Here is a 22,022-nt window from a genome sequence, read left to right on the forward strand (position 1 = left end):
TCGAATCCGGAGTGAATGAGTAATAGCCTCATTTGCATGTGATGAGCGCTAACTCATTCACTCCGCGTCGGACGCGTTAAATAGGTGCTAATCCCCTTATTGAATTAGGGGGTGGATTTGCATCTATTTAACCCACGTCCAACAGCGGGTTAAACAGTGCGCTCGTGTGAGCGCACTGTATTGCATCGGCCCCAATATGAATATATATATATATATATATATATATATATATGTGTGTGTGTGTGTGTGTGTAAAATAATTTGCTATAAATCTGTGGTTGCCTGGAGTGCGTCAGGGACAAGGTGGATGGAGATTAAGGCAGAACTTCCCGTGGCTCCTCAAGGCACGATGGAGCAGGCAGAAAGAGAGGAAGCAATAATTTACTTCCACCACATATTTTCTCCCGTTTAAAAATGAAGGCAAAGGCCTGCCAAGGAAAAGCAAGCAAAATGAATTCTTTTCTTAATCCACATTTGCAACTTGTCTTACATGGAGCTTCAAGGCAACTTTGGCACTGATCTCACTATGGTAAGCAGAACTCGCACTTACGTCCAGCCACTGGTCCACAATGCTATCCATGTCGTTTTTGACCAGCTGGAAATCACAGCCCTGAATTCTCTTTAGCTCCGTCAGTAAGTGCTTTCCTTTGTTGGTGAAGTCATCCAGCTCTTTCTGACCATCATTCAGCTCATTCTTAGCCGCTTCATGCTGAGGACAGAAATATATTTATTACTGGGATTTATTACCCAAGCGGAGAGGTACAACATCATAAAGAACAGTTCAGTGGGTGCAGCTGAATAGCAAATGTCTAATAACTAGCATAGGCTGTAAAATGAAGCGACATAACAAGATCTAAATGTAGAGCAGGTGGATAAAGAATTGTTTAAGCTTGAATAGACAGACAACAGCTCAGTAAGTAAAAAAAAAGGTCAGCGCGGCAAGCCTGATGCACTCAGCTTAGTGCCAGGCTGGGATATGACGTCAGCCAGTCAGTGGTAGCAACCACTAAAGGAGGTAGTCACGAGTCTGGCCCTAGAGAGGGTCATTTTCAAACAGCCCGCACCACAGTGCCGCCTTCCCCTCTGGAACACCCCTGCTCAGTCCATGTAAAAGCTCGTGCAAAACGTAGGCGCACGCGGTCCTAGACAGCATCGCAACAGCCGCTGAAGTTACAGCTTTCACCTGCTTTCTGACATGGAGGCTGTTCGCGTGTTTGGCAGAGGTCGTCAGAGAAGTCACTCCAGAGGGCAGGCGCTGCTTCCGAGAAGGCTCACTGATGGATGTCTGGTCTTTTGATTTCTTTTCCTGACAGTGCGATGGCAAAGGCTCAAAGAGAGGACTTTAGGGGTCTGGCTCGTGTGCAGGAGGACAACCTGTCCATTTTCTCTTGCGCCCCTGAAGATTGGAATCAGGATTCTGAATTTGTCCCTGAAGAATGTTGGCAGCCGGTGCAATTTTGCTAGGATGGGTGTGATGTGGTCTTGCTTGCTTGCATCCCTCAGGAATTTGTACGGCAGGGTTTTGAATTAGCTGGAATTCGGTGCAGAGCCTCCGTTGTTAGTCTGTTATAAAGAGCATTGCAGTAATCCAGTCATGAGGTTCTCATGCTATGGATTACTATGACTAGGCTTGCATGATCAGCGAAAGCTTGGAGTTCTCGCCGTTGGCACAAGTGGAAGAAGCATCTTTTAAACATTATGGGGTCGATTTTAAAAGGCGCGTGCGTGGCACACGTGTATGGCCGATTTTATAACATGCGCGCAGAGGCGCGCATGTTATAAAATCGAGGGTCGGCACGCGAAAGGGGATGCACAATTGTGCACCTTGCGCACGCCGAGCCCGCACCAAGCCCACGCCGAGCCGCGCTGCCTTCCCCCCGTTCCCTACCCCCCACCCCTCCTTCCCTTCCCCTACCCTCCCCCACCCTTTCCCCCTATGTTTTCCTTTTTCTTTTTCTTTTTGTTTCAAAACTTACTTCAGCCCTGGCTGAAGTAAGTTGCGTGCGCCGGCTGACTGCCGGCATGCGATCCCCGGCACAGCGGAAAATATGGCTGCTGTGCCGGGAGCCTGACTCTGCCCCCACCCCACCCCCGGACCTCCCCGCCCACACCCCGCCTCCTCCCTGGCCCCTTTTTGCAAGCCCCGGGACTTACACACGTCCCGGGGCTTTAAGCGCATCGCCGGGCCTTTTTAAAGTAGGCCCGACACGCGTAACCCTTATAAAATCCGGCCCTATATGGATTCGAAGAAGCATGGTTACTTCTGAGTGCAACATGACTCTAAGGTTCCTTACAGTTTCCAAATTGGATTTTCAGGTCTGGGACCTAACTGTTTGTATTTTATAGCCACAGTATCCCTGTTTTATTTGGGTTTAGATGGACTTTGCTGCTTTATATGAATTCTTGGATGGCTGTGAGACATGTAGGTAACTCTTTATATAGATATTGCTGGGTCCGGGTCTGTTGGTAGTGCTAGCTGAACATTGTCCATAAAAATGTAAGATTTTGTGACAAAAGATTTAATCAACTGGTCCAGTGGCCTTTAGTAAAGTGACATTTGATAAAGCAAATACATTGTTAACCATTTCCACAGCTGGCATTTTGGTAATCCAGTAATTGTAAATACAGATAATATAGTAAACACTCTCTCTTACTGCGCAGCTGTTCAGAAAACAAGAACATTCTTTCATATGAAGCAGAAGCACCAGTTGTGTTTACACCTACGGGATCAACTAAGCAAAATCAGTGGATGAGCCCGTTGTTGAAATGAGCTTTTTAAATCTTGTGATTTCATTTAAAAAGAAGTACAATTTTTGTTGGCGGCCATATCAACTGTAATCTTTAAAAGTTCACTTTCCTTTAGTATGGCTTCCTTATTTTTAAATTTTGGTCCAAAGATTCTTAAAAATAATGTGACTATCTTCTGGCCATCTTAGTTATATTTTTGCTGAGGTAGCTGATGCTCTATTTTACTTTAGCATACAAAATATTAACCTATCTTCTTATAAAATGTATAATTACTATGAACTGATCAGTCGCATGTGTTGCGTTAAGAAATACCTCTTTGATGCATGCATAAATGACAGGCCATGAGCCCACAATGTTGAATTGGCAACAGGCTCCCAGCATGCCAGCCCCCTTCCCACTCCAACTGCTATTAACTGGCTACAACTCAACAGTAAGGACAAAAAGTAAAAGGTGGGAAGAAGTCAAAATGTAGTAGAGACACGTGGTTAAGCCTCAGTCCCCACTGTCAACAGATGTTCACTCCAACAGGTCGCAGTTGCTCCCTCTTTCCTCCACTGATTTGAAAGGGCAGAGTGGCATCCTCTCCCACCTCTGCCTCCTATCTTGCCCACCCCTTGAAATGCACCTTATCACACTGCATCTCCAAAATACTGACCAGCATTTAAACCACACAGGGTGTGGACTTCAGATGAAAAATCTGAAACATTCAAATCCTGCAAGGTGTGGGCTTTCTCCAGACAGCAAGACAGAGTCGCTGCTTCTAGTCTGTTTTGATTAATGCAGCTGTTATGTTCCACTATCCATGTTCTCAGTATCCACTTGTTTTTTTCTTGATGTATATCAATCAACAAGGATAGGCTATTACATAGATCACAAATATTGATTTGCATTTAGTGTGGCCTTTAAGAAGGAGCTCCTTCAACATAGATCCCGCAATTTCCGAGCCATTGTTTTGGAAGGGCGTAAACAGGAGGAAATGAAAGATCCTCTCATGTTTCCACCCCTTCTAAAGGAAATCTGCTTTCAGACTTCAAGTTCTCAAAATATAAAAGCGATCAACTCCCAGTCATTTTTTCTAAGCCTCTCAGGTGCTCACAATTGGACAATTATAATCAAGAACCTATAAAATCTGCAAAGACTCTTAACCAGATGGATCATACACAAAACTCACTGTCTTGCCCTGGTATTCTCCATTTGTCTCCTTCTGATATGTATGAATTATCAAGTCTCCAATTTCTTTTCTGAAAAACAATCAGTGTAACTTTGTAGTTCCTTGGTATCCTCAAATGTTTTGGTCTTATTATTCATAGTGACTTTCATCTTTAGTGGTCAGAACCATTCAAACACAGATTTTACTTGCTCTTATATTGTCAGAAACTTTTTTTTTTGTGCTGTGATTTTATATAGAGTCATAAAAATCTAAATTGTATTTCCTTCCTGCAGTCCAGGTGCCTGTACCTTGACATTTTTCAGGATTTCCAATAATCAAGGGTCTCGAGATATGTATTATCATTTTATTTGTTACTCGTATTACAGGAAGGCAATCCATTTGCTCTTTCACTTTTAAAGTCCTTCATAAACTGGATTTCCAGTAGTTTTTTTCAAAAATGCCTCCATAAATTTCACCGGAGCATGACATTTTCCATCCCTTCTGGAATCCCCAAAATTCTCAAATTGTTTCTCCGACTCCTGTTGTCTGCATCTTCCAAGTCCCTTATCAGTTTAACAATGATTTGAACTGGTCTTGTATTTTTGCCTCTATATCTTGCATTAATGATATTCTTTCCTCCAGTTCATCCACTCTTTTTTGAAATAAAGGAGATTGTGCTGTATGGGAAGCCATCTCCATTTTAGTTGCTCATGATACTCCATCATTAGTACCTTAAGGGACTGCAGCTCCTTCAGGATCATGGTAAAGGACATTTCCGGTTCCTTGCCAGCGGCCATTTTCTGCAAGATGTCGCCATGAAAGCTGCTTCGGTTAAGCCCAATTTATCTCTGGTCATGACACTTATTTCTTAAGATAAGTGTTTGGAAAGAACAATTTTATTTGCAGGGTTTACAGATTTTTGACTTGTTCCTCTGGTAAATGCTCTCCCACATATCCTTCTGGCAGCAAGCACTTCAGCGCCCCTCTACCCTGAAGTCTCATGGCTAGATGTGAGGGCTGGACATGCATGAATATTGGAATAGTGAGGTAAAACATGCATGTAACTTTTATGAGTCTCAATACTATCCCCTTACACATGGATTGCACTGCTTCAAGGTAAAAACATGGTTTTGCTTCTTAAGCTATGAATGACCATCCATCCTGCCACATTCTAGCAACAGAAGACCATCATTACAGTTACTTTGTATATTGTGGTGAAGAAAACCAATAGTTGTAAATGAGAAGTGCAAGAAAATGATAAATCATGAATATTTTGCCAACTTGGTTCATAGGACAGAATATATTATCAAGAGCTACATATTTTTAAGAGAAATACTGCATCCATACGTTGAGTTTTAACAATTAAGGCCATAGGGCTCTACTTCGCAACTCACTTAGGAAATTTTTAAGACAAGGTGGCTACTTTTCTGTAAATTAAAAATCTCTTTTGTTGCAGTTAAAAAATATACAAGAAATTAAAATATATTTTAAAAACTGGTCATTGTATACAACAAATAATAAAAGGATAAAGGTAACAGTGAGCCCCATACACAGATATCAGAGATAGATGCAAGATATTGTAAACAGGTAACTAAAACAGCTGACATTTATTTCAACAGTTAAATCTGGCAGAAGTTAAAATAATGAAATAGCCATAATACGATAAATTCTTACCTTCGACATTGTCCGTTTGATGTCCTCTTGATCCTTTAAAGTTGATTTGATGAGCGTCACATTGCCAGCATTCTCTATCATTTTAGTTACTGTTGATTTTAGACTCTGATAGTCTCTCATTAGATCAACAAGGAAGGAACATCGTTCCAAGCTGCAAAGAGTGAAATCTAAATTAACAATTAAAATACAATGCGGTCCACACACACACACTCACACACGTGGCATTTTCAACATTTCCATATTCAACATTTTCTCCTAGAAAAAAAGTATACGTTCAAAGGAAAAGACTCACAAAAACAGTCAGACTTCCACAAGAAGCTTCTCCATTACAGAAAATTAAACCCTTTCATAAATAAGGGGAACAAAAATCTCTCAACATTCCTCCTGGCTCACAATGAGCACATTTTCAAGTTTCTAAAAATTCTAATTGATGATGTGAAGCTGTCAACACATTAAGTGTGGCCTAAAGGTTTCCTCACAAGGGAATAATTAAATGACCCTAACAGCATGCAGGATAAGCCGGCTTGGAATACCTGATAAACAGCATCCTATTTACTAAAGCCTTAACATACATGTTAAGACTTTAGGGAGCTGACTGTAAACAATATTTAAGCTTGTAGCGAAATGCAAATTAAAACAGCATGAGCTCACAAAAGTGATCACCATGTTCACTAAACTATGTGCCAATTAGCGACTACAAACAATGGTAAAAAGTATATCTCCCATGCCAGACCACAGAAGCAATTGGTTAGAGAAAATGAAGCAGAAAATGCTACTGCAAACAAGGAGCAGACAGGAACAGAGAGAAGAAGAGCAGGAGAGACAAGGGAGAAGCTGGGAAAAAAACCCAGCACTGTACATGCACAAAATAGTGGCTAGGTGATAAACAGTGATTATGAACCAATATATTCCAGCTCAGTTGTTAATTTCCCACTAGCATGAATGATCAACTATTAGATAACAATTTTCCGAGTAACCTACATGTGTTTGAAATCATCTAGATTGTCCGGTTTGAAAATTGCCACCTCAGTGTGAATAAAAGTACCCCCCAATGTGCTGCTTTTAAGGGAGGCGTTTCTTGAGGCAAAGGTGAGGTGTTTCAGCCACAGCTCAGAAACGAGGAGTGTAGATTTGATTTTCCAATCTATGCACATGATTTCCCAGCCAAAGTGTGCCTGCAGAAAAAAAAACTTTGAACCCATGGACAATTTTCAAAGGGAACGAACATCCAATCTTCCCTTTCAAAATTAGGTTCAAGATCCACAAGTGCAAAGTACTTAATGACTTTGCACCTAGGAGGATTGTTTGAAAACTGTTCTCTTACAAGTAAATTTTAAATTGCCTACGCGAGTTTACGCACGTGGCCGGGCCTTGAGTGCTGCGTGCATTTTACAACGGGCCCGGCCCTGCGCATAAACCCTGATACGTGCCGAAGTGCCGGGCCTCTCGAAAGGGGAAGTGAGCACCGGCGGAGATTACGTCTGCTCCAGAGGAGCAGTAAGTACTAAAATAAAAAATTTGGGGATAGTTAGGTTAGGTTTAAGGGGCGGGGAGGAGAGGGGAAGAGGGAGAGGAAGATTAGGTAGGGGGATAGGTAAGTTCCATCCCAGTCCGCTCCTTAATTGGAGCGGACTGGGAGGGAACTGGGGGAGGCCCAATTGCGTCGCCGCGCATATTTTGCAAAAAATCCCCCCTGCGTGCAACGCCTACACATGTTATAAAATCGGCACATCCGTGTGCACATGTCGGGAACCGCGCGCACAGGGACACGCGCGTGGGTCTTAAAATCGACCCCATAATGTGCATAATAAAAATATTGGAACTCTTTTCAGTAATCATGCATGCTGCCTATCATTATCTTAGGGAATTATGTGTGAAATGTTATTTTACCATTTTAGCATGAAATTTAGTGAAGCAGCCTCTAAATATTTGAAGTTCTGTACAGGTCAAGTTAAATACTACTCCCTCGCAAGCAAAATCCCAGTACAATAAAACCCCTGAAAGTAAAAAACCTCGCCTAACCTATACTCCGCTCCACAGTTGGGTAACCAAATATGATACTGTCTAGTGATGATAGAAGTTTATACCGTGAGAGAGATGAAGTCATACTGCCTTACTAACAAAGGACTTTTTTACCCAGATTATACCTAGGGAAAACTTATTGAATAAAGCCCATAGATTCACAGAATAATAGGGTTAGCAACACCCTGAATATACAGCTGAACATTCCACTCCTTCCAAGCAAACAAGTCTAGAGGAGTGCTACCAAAATAATGTAGATTTGCTTCACGAACCTTTTGAGCAAAGCTCTAAATGCCCAAACATGCACACCGTACAGAATAAAAAGCAGCCAATGATTTGACACATATCTAAAGATCTCAAATGTATAAATAACTGTACAAAAGTCAAGCATTATCTGAAGGAAAGGAAGTTATAGAACAGGCGGCCATGTCATGAGGCTGCACTGAGGGAGTGAAGAATCAGGAATAAGATAATATAGTATTTCTTCACAGAAAGTGTGATGGTGGAGGCAAAAACTGTATCAGACTTCAGGATGAAAAGCACAGGACAAGCACAGAGGATTCTTGGCTGTATGGAAGCAGGGGCCTTGGAGTGCCTAGATTGTAATGATGGCCAAAGACGAAGTATCCACCACTTTATAACAGTACTGATTAATACATATCTAGTAGCTGAACTGCCAAAGTATCATATTCTGTGCATAACTTGTTTTCTAAAATTTGTTAAGTTTCACTGTATTAAAAAATCTCAAAGATCATGATAAAAAGAGTCTCCAAAATTCATAGGAGTCCAAGCAATAGAGGTGAAGAAGCAGAATTTGACATTGGCATGAAGCCACTTCTCAAAAAGAGAACGTACATGGTAAATCCATGTCCAGGCGGACACAGTACACCACACTCAGGGAGCTGGGAGAGGATCAAAGTACTCTTATAAGCGTTGCTCTAAGTTCACGAGCTTCACAATAAATAGGACTTCATTATGAAAATATTCTTCGACTTTCCAAATCCCACCCACTTTTCACTGATGAGCTTCTTGGTATCATCCCAGGTGGCCTGCAAACCATTTATTTCTTTGTCAACTTCAGTAGCCAGATTGATGTCCTTCTGGGCCATTTGCTTTGCTTTGTCCATCAGCCACTGCAGTTCATGCTGATGAGAATTCAAGTCATCCTCTAACTGGTTAAAAACCCGAATCCTGAAGATTAAAACACAACAATAACAACAAACTGCACCTATATTTTAAGTTTCTTTACATTTACATGCAGTGTCCTACATACATTTATGGGGCTGATTTTCAAAACAATGCAGGCACATAAAACCTGGTTGTATGCATGCAAATGAACTTTTGAAAATCAATTGGGGGCTGATTTTGCACAATACTTTTGAACATTGTCACAAGAGATATTTTGGGGCAGAACCTAGACAGGGAAAGGATTAATGCACAAACGTATGCCTGTCCAGGAGACAGGACAACTCACAAATATACATATATACATCTGCATATAAATGACTTTGTACCTGATTGAAATTTACCCTCCATAAGCACATTTCCATTTTTTGAGCAAAGTGCTCCATGAGGATCTATCATTTTATTATAACTGTTTTATTGTAACTTTTTTATTGTAACTGTTTTTTTATTGTAACTGTTTTATTGTAACTTTGCTTCTTCTTCAATGTCAATGTTAATGTTTATGTTAACGTTATAACCCCCTTGTTCCTTGTAAACCGATATGATATGATCGGGATCATGAATGTCGGTATAGAAAAGAGTTAAATAAATAAATAAATAAATACATTTTCTCTATGTACAGATTTCTTTACAGACTGGGAATTTAAGAAGACCAAAATGTGTAATCTGTTTTAATATTCAGACAGGACAATTACTAAAAGCGTTCCACTTAAGTTTAACGCCTTTTGGAACAAGATGAAGAAAATAACAATCAGGTATGCGTTTTATTTTAGATTTTTTACCTTTGTTGAAGCGCTTGAAGTGTTGGCTCCTTCAGTCCCTCACTGTCTGCCTTTTCTTCTATATCTTCGATGCTTTTCAGCAGCTGTTCCTTGCGCTCTACAAACGACTTCCACAAGGCCCCCACTGCTTCCGCTTCACTCTGTTTCATTCCCAGTAGAGCTTGGACCGACTCAAGCTCAAAGCCCAAGTTATCCGTCAAGGCCCTGCACGAGGTCCTCAGCTCTGAGCTGCCGCTTTTCAGATGGAACTGAGCTTTCACCAGGGCTCCGTCCAGTCTGACCGCCCTAGATTCCAAGTGGTGAATGCCTTCAATCGTGTCATTCAGCTCTTTGTCCAGAAACTCCGAGCTTGTCTTGTCAAGACTGTTGGAGGCCTCGACCGTCTGCTTCAGTCTGTGAAGAGTGCTTAAGATGTCAGAATGGGAGTCCAGGAACTCTCCTAGCTGTGTGAGGGCCTCCTGACGCCGTTCAGTGATCTGGCTGGTCTCTTGGAAGAGCTGGAAGCAGTCATCCACCTTGCCCTGGAGTATTTGGTGGTCCTCTGTTCTACTAAAAGAACATAATTTTTCAAGCTGCTCTTTTAAATGCCCCGCCTCTTTTTCCTTCTTTTCGATTTCCATTGAGTGCTCCTTTGAAAGAAAAAAACCCCCCAAACACATGAAACAAAAAGAGCAATGTAAAATCTCCAGTCAAAACTAAACTATGATAATCTCTTAGGGGTAGATTTTCAGACGAGCGCGAATAGCCTACTTTTGTTTGCGCTCCAGGCGCAAACAAAAGTACGCTGGATTTTAGTAGATACGCGCGTAGTCGCGCGTATCGGCTAAAATCCTGGATCGGCGCGCGCAAGGCTATCGATTTCGTATAGCCTGCGTGCGCCGAGCCGTGCAGCCTACCCCCGTTCCCTCCTAGGCCGCTCCGAAATCGGAGCGGCCTAGAAGGGAACTTTCCTTTGCCCTCCCCTCACCTTCCCCTCCCTTCCCCTACCTAACCCACCCGCCCGGCCCTGTCTAAACCCCCATCCTACCTTTGTCGGGGGATTTACGCCTCCCGGAGGGAGGCGTAAATCCCCGCGCGCCAGCGGGCCTCCTGCGCGCCGGCCGCGACCTGGGGGCGGGTACGGAGGGCGCGGCCACGCCCCCGGGCCGTAGCCACGCCCCCGGGCCGTAGCCACGCCCCCGTACCCGCCCCCAAAACGCTGCCGACACGCCCCCGCAACGCCGCGTGCTCCGGCCCCGCCCCCCGACACGCCTCCCGACACGCCCACTCCGAAAACCCCGGGACTTACGCGAGTCCCGGGGTTCTGCGCGCGCCGGTGAGCCTATGTAAAATAGGCTCACCGGCGCGCAGGGCCCTGCTCGCGTAAATCCGCCCGGTTTTGGGCGGATTTACGCGAGCAGGGCTCTGAAAATCCGCCCCTTAGTGAATAATTCCTGGCCCCTAGCACAAACTAAAGACACAAACCAAGGACTACTTTTGGATCAATGCCTTTTGCGGGTAAAGTGGTGCTTTAGCTGCCAAAGTGGCCCTATCGAAAACTGCATGACCAATATGTGCAGAAAATTACAAGCATACACACGGTGTGCATGCGCTCTATGTACGCAGGAGAGAGGCATTCCAGGGGCTTGAGTCTGGGACTTCTGCACATACATTTTGATTTTAAAAATCTGGAGGATAAATTTCAAACAACTGCACACAGCAGCATGCATGCGTGTATATGGCCGCGCGTACACGTGCATAGATTTACAGTAGTATTTTATAACCTATGCGTATCAGATACATGCATATTATTATATTATACATGCAAATTTACCCTGTAACATTCACCTGTCTGTATGTTTACGTGCTATACATTGAAAGCATGCACTTTTCCTACCTTTTTTAAAAATATGCGTATGTATATTTTATGCAAGAAGGTCAAGTAGGACTTATTCATGTAAACTGGGATTTACATACATAAGTCAGTATATTTTAAACGATGCACACATAATTGAAATTACCAGTTTTACCAGTTATTCCACCAGTTCATCCAATCCTTATTCAGGTCATCGAGACCCTCCTGGTTTTTTAGCCTGAACTTCCCTTAGTTCACCCAGACCTTCCTTCCAGTCAATTATGCAAGATAATTAGCAAGTGTAAAATTATGTTAAGGGGTAGATTTTATAATTTTGCGCGAGCGCGTACTTTTGTTCGCGCACCAGGCGCGAACAAAAGTACGCTGGATTTTATAAGATACGCGCGTAGCTTATAAAATCTGGGGTCGGCGCGCGCAAGGGGGTGCACATTTGTGCAACTTGCGCGCGCTGAGCCCGGCGCACGCTGCCTGTTCCCTCCAAGGCCGCTCCAAAATCGGAGCGGCCTCGGAGGGAACTTTCTTTCCACCCCCGCACCTTCCCCTCCCTTCCCCTACCTAACCCACCCCCCCGGCCCTATCTAAACACCCCCCTACCTTTGTTGGCAGATTTACGCCTGCTGAAAGCAGGCGTAAATCTGCGCGCGCCAGTGGGCTGCTGGCGTGCCATCACCCGACCCGGGGGCTGGTCCGGAGGCCTCGACCACGCCCCCGGGGCGGCGCAACGCCCCCCAGACACGCCCCCTCCCCGCCCCTTTTACGAAGCCCTGGGACTTACGCGCGTCCCAGGGTTGTGTGCGCGCCGGCGGCCTATGCAAAATAGGCGCGCCGGCGCGCGAGTACCCTGCATGCGTAAATCCAGCCAGATTTACGCGCGCAGGGCCTTTAAAATCCGGCCCTAAGTGTAAGAAGATAATTTTAGGGCAGCTTAGCTCGATCCCCGGAAGACTTTGTAATGGATCAGAACAGGCTCTAATATTTGATAAATGTGGATAAAGATATATATATGTAACAGCTTAGCATATGGCAGAACTTAGCACAGTATAAGAAGCATAAGAATCATTAAGGCATGAAACACAGCCAGCCCAATGCTTTCTTTCTCCCTTGGAATGCCTGATACCAATGAGCTGAGATATGGCCAGAGACATCTGGTTACTGGTTTCTCTAATAAGAGATAACACCGTTGAAAGAGTCTGGTACAGGGTGCTCACTTAATAGCCAATGTTGTGCCATAAATCTCATTGAAACTGTGAGTCTTAATTGTTCATAATTTAACAAATTACAGATGGCCTGGCAAATGGTGGAGCTATGGGTACAAATCGAAACATCTAATTTGCAGACACTGAACTAAAGTCAGAGAGAATATATAAAGCTGTGTGAATCAGCGAGTCACTGAATGAGCCATGAACCAGAGAGCAAACAGCTTCTTTAAGTAGAGTTCCCGGCGCCGTACAGTCCTTCGTTTTCGAGAATACACAATTCCACAGCAGGAAGGACCTATGAGGAGAGTATTTTTTAATCTTATGATTGCAAGCTTATTTACTTGATTAATCTATATAATGCCTACTGTGTTGTGTGCATTGTGATATTGTTTCTCTTTGCTGATCTCATATTTAGGGCTTGATTTATCAAGGCATTTTCCCAGAGACACAGAATGGGAAAAATGCCTTAGTGAATCAGGCCCTTAGTAAAGTAAGTTTTGCTTTACCAGATTGTGTGTAGAGTGTTCCTTGACATAATATAAAATATACCTCCATGCGGCCACCGCGTACAGTAAGCTGCCAAATCATGTCACTTTAAGTGTTTTTTTTAAATAGCAACTTATGTACATAAATGTTGGCCCTGAACCCGGAAAGCCCTCAAACTGCCCCCTTTTTACACGCATCCACATGTGCGCAAAAGCTAAAGTAAGTACATATGTTTGATGTTTATAAAATACCATCTATGCAAGCAGATGCTACCTTTATGTGTATTTGCTAAATTTTATGTGCGTCACTCTTTGAAAATTCATCCCATGCATGTAAATTCTCTCAGCTAAACTATGCACACCACTGAAATTACAGATGAACAACATCAAATGGCAGAGCTGACTATTGATCTGAATGTATTTATGTTAGTAGTTCAGATTATGTTTTATGTGTCTTAAGTAATATATTTTATAGTTTTTGATTTTATGTCTTATTATGCTTTTAATGTTTTAATTGTTGGTATTATTATGCATGTCATTTGTAACTCGCCTACTCATGTAGATAGAGGAGCTATACATTTTAAAATAAATAAATATACATTTTTTTAAATATACTAGGTATAATTGTTTTAGCTGATAATTTTCAGAATGCTTCAAACTGGACGTATGCACAGTATGTCTGCCAGGGAAACTGGTGTAACATATGCACATATGTGCCAGCTATCTTAAGTACAATTTTACAAAATTAATCCCTAAGGGTTTTTATACATTTTTTATTTTTTGTCCTCAATTATCTTTATTGAATAGGTCTGCAAATGAAAACCTTCATGAAAACTGAAGAGAAGTGGTTCACTTCTGACCTCACACAAGCTTAAGCAGATTAGTGTTTATATGGATAAAATAAGTTCCCTAATTTGCAGGGTCATTCATCAAAACGCGTTAGGGCTTTATCGCTGGTGTTAGGGCCCTAACGCCCGTGATAACGCCTTAAAGCATATGTTATTTTCCGAATCCCACGCTGTGTATGAAATTCCGAAAATTTAGTCAAAGAGGAAGGGTTTGGGCAGGGTTTATCAATCGATAGTGTTGCATGCCGATAGTGTAACGCACATTATCGCATGTAACATCGGAAATAACTACACCCTTTTTTCCTGGCGTTAAGCTATATGATATACCCAAAATTGGATTTTCGATATTTATCTTGAATCCCATATAAGGGCAGGGGGGGGAGAGGGGAGAGGGAAGGAGTGGAATGGAGTAAAGAGAAAAAAAGAGAGAGAAAGAGAGAGAGAGAGCCTCTGGAGAGGCACCCATATTAGTCATCTATTTATACCACTGTAGAAAGGTCATCTAGTTACTTGAGGTGAGGTTTTGGTGATGATCTAGGGATCGGGGGGTAGTTTCACATGCGCAGGCAGAAGTACAAACAGCACAGTACACATCAGTGAAGATTTGACGTGATTTGGAATGAGGAAAGATGCACAAAGACGAGATTTGTACAATGTTCTCTCGCCCTAGCTTGCTAGTCCCCAGGTAGAGAGTGCATCATGCCCCTTTTTTTTTATATCGCGGGCATTAGTCATGCAAAATTTATAGCATTTTGATTAATCTACAGGTTGGTGAGTAATTGTTCTCCGCTGGAGAAAACTTCTTAGAGAAGTAAGAGCAGGGAAGGAGCTGGCCAGAGTCGGAGTGTTGGCTAAGAACTGCCCCAACTGCGATGCTGGAGGCGTCGACCTCCACGATGAATGGTTTGGAGGGGTCCAGATGCCGAAGACACACATCGGAGAGAAACGCCTCCTTGAGATCAGCGAAGGCAGCCACAGCTGTGTCAGGCCAGTTCTTGGCGTCAGCTCCCTTGCGGGTCAGGGCCGTGAGCGGATCCACTCGGTGAGAGTAACGCGGGATAAAGTGTCTATAAAAATTAGCGAAGCCCAGAAACCGCTGGAGGGCCTTAAGTCCTGTGGGCTGGGGCCATTTGGTAATGGCCACTACTTTCTCTGGGTCCATGCGGAAGCCGGTAGAGGAGATGATATAGCCCAAGAAGGGCAGAGACTCAACCTCGAAGATACACTTCTCCAGTTTGGCATACAAGTGGTTATCTCGGAGGATCTGAAGCACCTGCACGACGTGCTGGCGATGAGAATCCATATCCTTAGAAAAGATGAGCACGTCGTCCAGGTAGACTATGACATGTGAATGGAGCATGTCTCGGAGAACCTCATTCATGAGGTGTTGAAAGACGGCGGGGGCATTGCAGAGCCTGAAAGGCATCACCAGGTACTCGTAATGCCCGTCCCTGGTGTTGAACGCCGTCTTCCATTCGTCCCCTGGGCGTATGCGGACGAGGTTATAGGCCCCTCTGAGATCCAGCTTTGTGAAGATACGGGCACCCTGGAGGCGATCCAGAAGCTCTGGGATGAGTGGGAGAGGATACCGATCCCGCTTGGTGATGGCGTTCAGGCCGCGGTAATCGATGCATGGCCGGAGGGAGCCATCCTTCTTGGCCACAAAGAAGAATCCGGCGCCAGCCGGTGAGCGAGATGGGCGGATGAACCCCTTGGCTTGGTTCTCTGTGATATATTCCGACATTGCCTTGGTCTCGGGTAGTGACAATGGATACACCCGACCACGAGGAGGCGTGGTACCTGGCAGCAGGTCGATGGGGCAATCGAACGGCCTGTGCTGGGGAAGAATCTCCGCCATCTCCTTGGAGAAGACCTCTTGAAAGCCTTGATATGGTTCCGGGAGGAGGTGCGAAGTGCAGATGCGCAGAGACTTGGGTGGATGTGGGAGGCGTAGACAATGTTCAAAACAGGCGGGTCCCCAACGGACCAGCTGGAAGTCATCCCATTGGATAATGGGAGAATGTTGACGTAGCCAGGGGAGTCCCAACACTAGCGGGTGCACTGCTCGTTCTAGGACGAGCAAGGAGATCTCCTCAGAATGAAACAGACCTGTTTGCAGAGTCACTGGGGCTGTGGAGCAAGTAATAACCCCTGGAAGCAAGGTCCCTCGGATTGAGGAGATCCGCAGGGGAGGAACCTTCTGTAGTGTAGGCAGTGCAAGTTGGTCACCAGATCGGCCACAATAAAGTTCCCCTCAGCTCCAGAGTCAATAAAGGCTCGAATCTGGATCTCCCCACCTGGGTATTTCAGGGTTACCGGTAACGTGCAGAGAGGAGCTGATCCTGTAGCGCCTAGGTGTAGCTCCTCAGTATAACCTAGGGACGAGCGTTTCCCGGACGCTCTGGGCATGACGACAGGAAATGTCCCTTGCCACCACAATAGAGGCAGAGGCCTAGAGAGCGCCGCCTCTTTCGTTCTTCCGGGGTAAGTGGAGACCTGTCCAGTTGCATAGGTTCCCCAGTGGGCATGGCAAAAGGAGGAACCTTGGGGCCCGGTGTTCGGGTGGAGGCAGACAGATGTGGTGAGGCTCTGCGCCTCGAGCGAGTTTCTCTGTCCCGCTGCTGGAGACGGCGATCCACTCGGCCAGCTATGTCCATTAGGTCATTTAAATCCTCAGGAAGCTCCCGACCTGCCAGTTCATCCTTAATGCAGCCTGCCAAACCCTCGAGGAAAATCCCTTTTAAGGCAATCATCCTGCCAAGCGAGTTCCATGGCCAGGGTTCGGAATTCGATGATATAGTTGGACACCGGGCGTGTCCCTTGTCGAAGGTGTAGAAGCTCTGAGGCCGCGGTGGACCGGCGTGCTGGTTCATCAAAGGCCAGGCGAAAGTTCAGGAGGAAGTCTTGTAGGTTCTGTAACAGAGGGTCGGAGCGTTCCCACAAGGGTGAAGCCCAGTCGAGGGCCTTGCCATCCAGTAAGGAAAAGATATAGGCTACCTTGGTTGCATCTGAGGGAAATTGGGATGGCAACAAGGTGAAGTGTACTTGACACTGGTTCAGGAAACCACGACATGCCTTACTGTCTCCGGCGTATCGAGTAGACGTGGGCAGCTGAGTACAGGAAGCAGGAGCAGGTGCAGGAGGCAACTGCCGCGTGGATACCTCGAGGCGAGAGACGAGCTGCTCCACCGTGGCGGCGAGAGAGTCAAGGCAGTGTTGCTGTTGCTGGAGACGTTGAGCCATTCCCGGAATGGCCTGTAGGCTCGGAGTCTCCGCCTAGTCCATGGCCTTGCAAACTATTGCAGTTGGGTGCTGCAGGCAGGATAGTGGACCCTTGGGCCGGACTACCCAGGGTGACTAGGTAGGCCGGGAGGCGGAGCCACAGGCTGATGGTGTTCACCCGGGAACCAGGAGCCCCCCAGGAGGAGCCTGTAGGGTCCTGGAACCTTGGGACTTAGGTGATAGCTCAGAGTCAATGGTGGACAAGCCTGGGCAGAGGGTGAAGAAGCAAAGTCAAGAGAGAACAGTCTCTAGGCCGGCAGTGCAGGTCGAGTGCCAGCTGAAGGCAGGGCAGCAGGCAGCAGCGATACCTGTAGAGGCCGGACCAGGAGGCAGGGTACGTAGAGTGCTGAAGCAGGTACTGGCTGAAGACTGGAACAGAGTCTGTAGCTGGCTGTGAACTGGAGCAGGCTGAGACCGGAGTGGAGTCTGTAGCTGGCTGTGAACTGGAGCAGGCTGTAGACTGGAATGGAGTCTGTAGCTGGCTGGGAACTGGAGCTGGCTGTAGACTGGAATGGAGTCTGTAGCTGGCTGTGAACTGAAGCAGGCTGTAGCGGAATCAGGAACGGACCAAGGTCGGAGGCAGGCGGCAGGCAGAAGCGAAGTCAGGAACGGTCCAAGGTCAGAGGCAGGCGGCAGGCAGAAGCGAAGTCAGGAACGGTCCAAGGTCAGAGGCAGGCGGCAGGCTGAAGCGAAGTCAAGGCAATCCAAAGGTCAATCAGGAACGAGGAACAGACGAAGCGCAACTCAGAACTACAAGGCAGTAGTGAACCTCGTTGCAAGGCAAAGCGTAGGCGTCTGGACGCCGGTTATATCAGACTATGGGCGTGGTGGAATTAGCACAGGCGGGGCCAGACTTCCGGGAGCTGTGCGTACATAGTGTATGTCCTCACGCGCGCGCGAGGCAGCGGGGAGACGGGCAAGCAATGGCGGCCACCACGAGGAACCAGCAGAGCCGTAGGCATCCCGGGCATGCGGAACGCGGCGTCTCCAGCAGCAGAGGTGAGCCCTGTTCAGCGCTAAAAGAGGGGAAGCGGTGGAGACCGCAACACCCAGTCCATCCCACCAGTCTGTTCCACCCACATACTTTTCTCTGTCCCCCTCCAAGCCTGTCCCCACCAGTCTCCCTCTCTTTAGGGTCATCTCCCATCCCAGTCCATAATATGACGCTCTCTTTCCACAACCACAGCCTTTCCCAAACACTCTTCAAAACCCCACCTTGTTAATTCTGTTCTTTGGAGCCTTCCTCTACCTACCCCTGCTCCAAAGTTCACTTTGGCATGCCTGTTCCCGTCACTGTCCCCATTACAGCGCCATTTCTACTACTTTTGGAGAGGGTTAGATTATTTTGCCCCATTGGTGTATAATAAATTCTGCATGAAAAATACAAATAAGTAGCTAGTTTTAGGATTTGCAAAAACTGGTCTGTGTTTTTATTACACTGCTCCTAAGTTTGAAGAGACTGGCTTACCTAAATCATTTCCTAGGTTCTTGTAACAGCTATTTTATAATTTCAAAGGACCGCAGAAGCTTAAAAATGCGAAACACTACTTTGGTAGGAATGACTTTTAGTAGCTATTTTAATGCTGGAAAAAGGTAGATTTTTTATGCTTATATTATAATATCTTTTACTGGCACGGCATAAGAACTATCCAGAGTTAATATTGTGCATGTGCTTAATAACGATCTTACGTTTTGGTCTTACACCTGGCTCTTCAGGCAAGCGTTCCAATCTCAAGAATTTAACTAAGCGCCTTATCCTGACTGAACTTAGGAATATTTCATATTACAGTTAACAATATACAATATTATCCAAAATTAAATTTAAATTTAATTTTACTTTTAATTTAAGTTCAACATGCTAATTGGCTTAATTTTAATTTAATTATGAAAATATTTAAGTATTTATTGTTATTGTTCAATGTTCAAGGATTGTATTATATTTTATTGTTCTATGTATTATATGTTATTGTTCAATGTTCTTTGTAAAAAAACCCCGGTCTGACATCCCAGACCAGGGCAATCTTTTCGTTTCATGTAAACCGGACTGATTTGTATTGTATACAGGAATTCCGGTATATAAAAATTAAAAATAAATAAATAAATAAATGTTTCTTCCAAGTTGGGTCCAAAGTATATTGTTTTTTTTGGGCTCATAAGAATCATTTACCATTTTGTAATCTGTTTTTTTATTATTCATATCACTAGCTGGAATTTGTAAACGTGGCAAGCAATTAAGACTGCCCCTCTCACTGGAATTCTCTCCCCACGGACCTTCGTCTAGAATCTTGTTGTCGAACGTTCAAAAAGAAGCTCAAAACTTGACTTTTCACAAAGGCCTTCACTTAAAGGTCTCCGATTCACGCTTTTCTTACTCCACGCCAGATATATGATGCCGTAACCATAATTTCGCCAGTTAATTGGACTAAAATATGCACCCTGGCTTAAGAAGGCTTTCGTTAATCCGAGCTTGACTGTTATTTACTATGTGTTTTTTGTAATAATAATTTTAAATCGTTCTCACCTTTTCTATAATCTCTTACAAGTTAGCCCTGTTATTTGCCCTGTTATTTGTAACCTCTTGTTCGATGTAATTTCCAACTTTGGTTCTATGTAAACCGACGTGATATGTACCAGTACATGAACATCGGTATATAAAAGCCAATAAATAAATAAATAAATAAATAAATAAATAAATAAAGATATAATCTCCAACCACTAGTTCAAATGAGTTCAAAACATACCTACCACTTGTCCAAGCATCATCACGTGGCATACTATGAAACAAAACTAGCATCAAATGTGATCGCAATGTTCTATAGTGGCGCTTGTGTAAAACATGCTCACCCAGTGTGAAATATCAGTACAGGAGTGCCCTAGTCTGTAAACATTTGAAATTGCCAAAGGAATACAAGAAAAAGGAAGTCTTAAAACCAGTTTCAAATGATTTTCTTCCCAGAAAATTAAAGTATTATAATGACTTTAAGCATGCTACAAAAAGTCTAGTAAAGGACATGAAATAGTGACGTTGTAATTTTAAGTCTTGGAACAAAAGATATCACCTTATTAGAACTTAGAGCGGAGTGTTGGTCTGCAGTATTGATCTCAGAAGTGGCTTGCAATGCCTCGAGAAACTGTTTTATCCAGACAGAAAAAACAAGTAGGAGTTCATCAAACTTCTGGTGTTCAGCTACCAGAGACTTAAGGAAACTCATCCTACAAATAAAGATAATTGAGCTGTTAATATTTTTTTCTTTTAACTTGGTTTATTCAATTTTACTTACTTATACAAAAAGACAGTTCATATATAAATTGCTAAAGTAAAATAATTATAAAATCAAAATAAAACAAAGCCATTCCAAGCAGCTTAGGAGGTGAGACTGCAAAACTGGATGAACACACATCAAAAGAAGAAAAAAAAAAAGTAATTTAAAAACATTTCCCTACTCCTTTATCCTGCACTGTCCTACTAATCACAGATACCAGAAACCAGTACCTAAAAAAACCATTAGAATCATACAAATATTAAGATCAAGAGAAAATCATTCCTCCAGTCAATCAACCAATTTTATTCAAGGTAACTTGCAAAAACCACATTGCCCCATTCAAGGAGGTGTAGGGCAGGTAAGAAATAATCCTCCCTAGATCAGCTGGCATGCTCCTGATGTGGCTATCTCAACAAGGAAGGCCACTTATAAATACATTTTGCCATTCAGATTTGAGAAAACCACTCTCTGCCCCTTAGTTATCCCACAAAGAGTCATTTTACTTCAGTCGACGTTTACTCTAAAAATTAAAAACAATAATCTTTCACTCTGATCTATTCTCAGTGTCCTATTTAAAGTCCTTTTTTGCTCCAACAATTTCCTTTCCAAAAAATGTTTGAATTATGTGTTATTCGCATAGATTACCCTACATTTAGAAGAATACCTTCATTTTTACATCATCTCTGGGTAATCTAAGATAAATCATGGAAAAAAATGAACATGGTTACTCAAATATAACAGCACTCTTCCCTTCCTTGCCAAATTCAAATCTAATTACTTATATTGTATATAGAAAGATAGCACACGTGGCTCAAATGTTTTTCACATTTTACAAATTCTGAGGCACAACCTGAACCTCCAAAAAAACAAGAATAAAGCTGAGCCATAACTTGCCTATTGCATTTAGGACAGTCAATCCTACAATATTTGTCAAGAATTAAGCATATACTCAAAATCAGCTCCCAAAATCAATAAATGATAATTTTTTCCCTATTAATACCAGAAAATTCCTCTTCCACATTCTCCACAAAACCTAAAATTCTTATGTTCTTATATTTAAGTTTTAGGGTAGTAGGAGTACCTCAGTTAGTTGGAGACTAAATGCAAATTCTTCTGCGTTATGCATGGACCCAGATGCCATATGTCCTGTGGAGAAGCAGCTGCAAGGAATGATTTGGCTGCCTCAAAAATTGATGCTGCTCCCGATACCCTTCCACCAATATCTGCAGCCACCAGATCACTCAGATCACCTATCTATCCACTGTCAGAGGGGGTTTTTTGGCTCAGACTGGGCCAAAGAATTTCCAGTTTGCAGTGGAAAGACCTTGCTTCTTATCTTCCCACCTGGCGGCATTTTTATCCCCCAAAATCCAGTAACCAAAACTAAGCTCTGACTCTCATGGCCAACTTCCAACTCCATAATACTACCCCACTTCCCCACAAACCAAGGAACTCTGCCAGCAAACTACTCAAACACTTCTTCTAGTCTCCAGTCCTGCAGCTGTCCTCCAGCTACCAAATCTCATTCTC

General features: G+C 43.9%; 1 protein-coding gene across 1 annotated transcript in view; it reads right to left on the bottom strand.

Moving 5' to 3' along the window:
• The window catches only part of SYNE1 (spectrin repeat containing nuclear envelope protein 1), a 966,955-nt gene that overhangs the window by 689,547 nt on the left and 255,386 nt on the right, over positions 1–22,022 (bottom strand). Inside the window, 5 exon segments of the mRNA XM_029596918.1 lie at positions 550–708; positions 5,572–5,722; positions 8,605–8,784; positions 9,561–10,189; positions 20,289–20,442. Coding sequence (XP_029452778.1) covers positions 550–708; positions 5,572–5,722; positions 8,605–8,784; positions 9,561–10,189; positions 20,289–20,442 — 1,273 coding nt within the window.

The sequence above is a fragment of the Rhinatrema bivittatum genome, chromosome 3 (assembly GCF_901001135.1).
Source record: "Rhinatrema bivittatum chromosome 3, aRhiBiv1.1, whole genome shotgun sequence".
Taxonomy (NCBI): Eukaryota; Metazoa; Chordata; class Amphibia; order Gymnophiona; family Rhinatrematidae; genus Rhinatrema; species Rhinatrema bivittatum.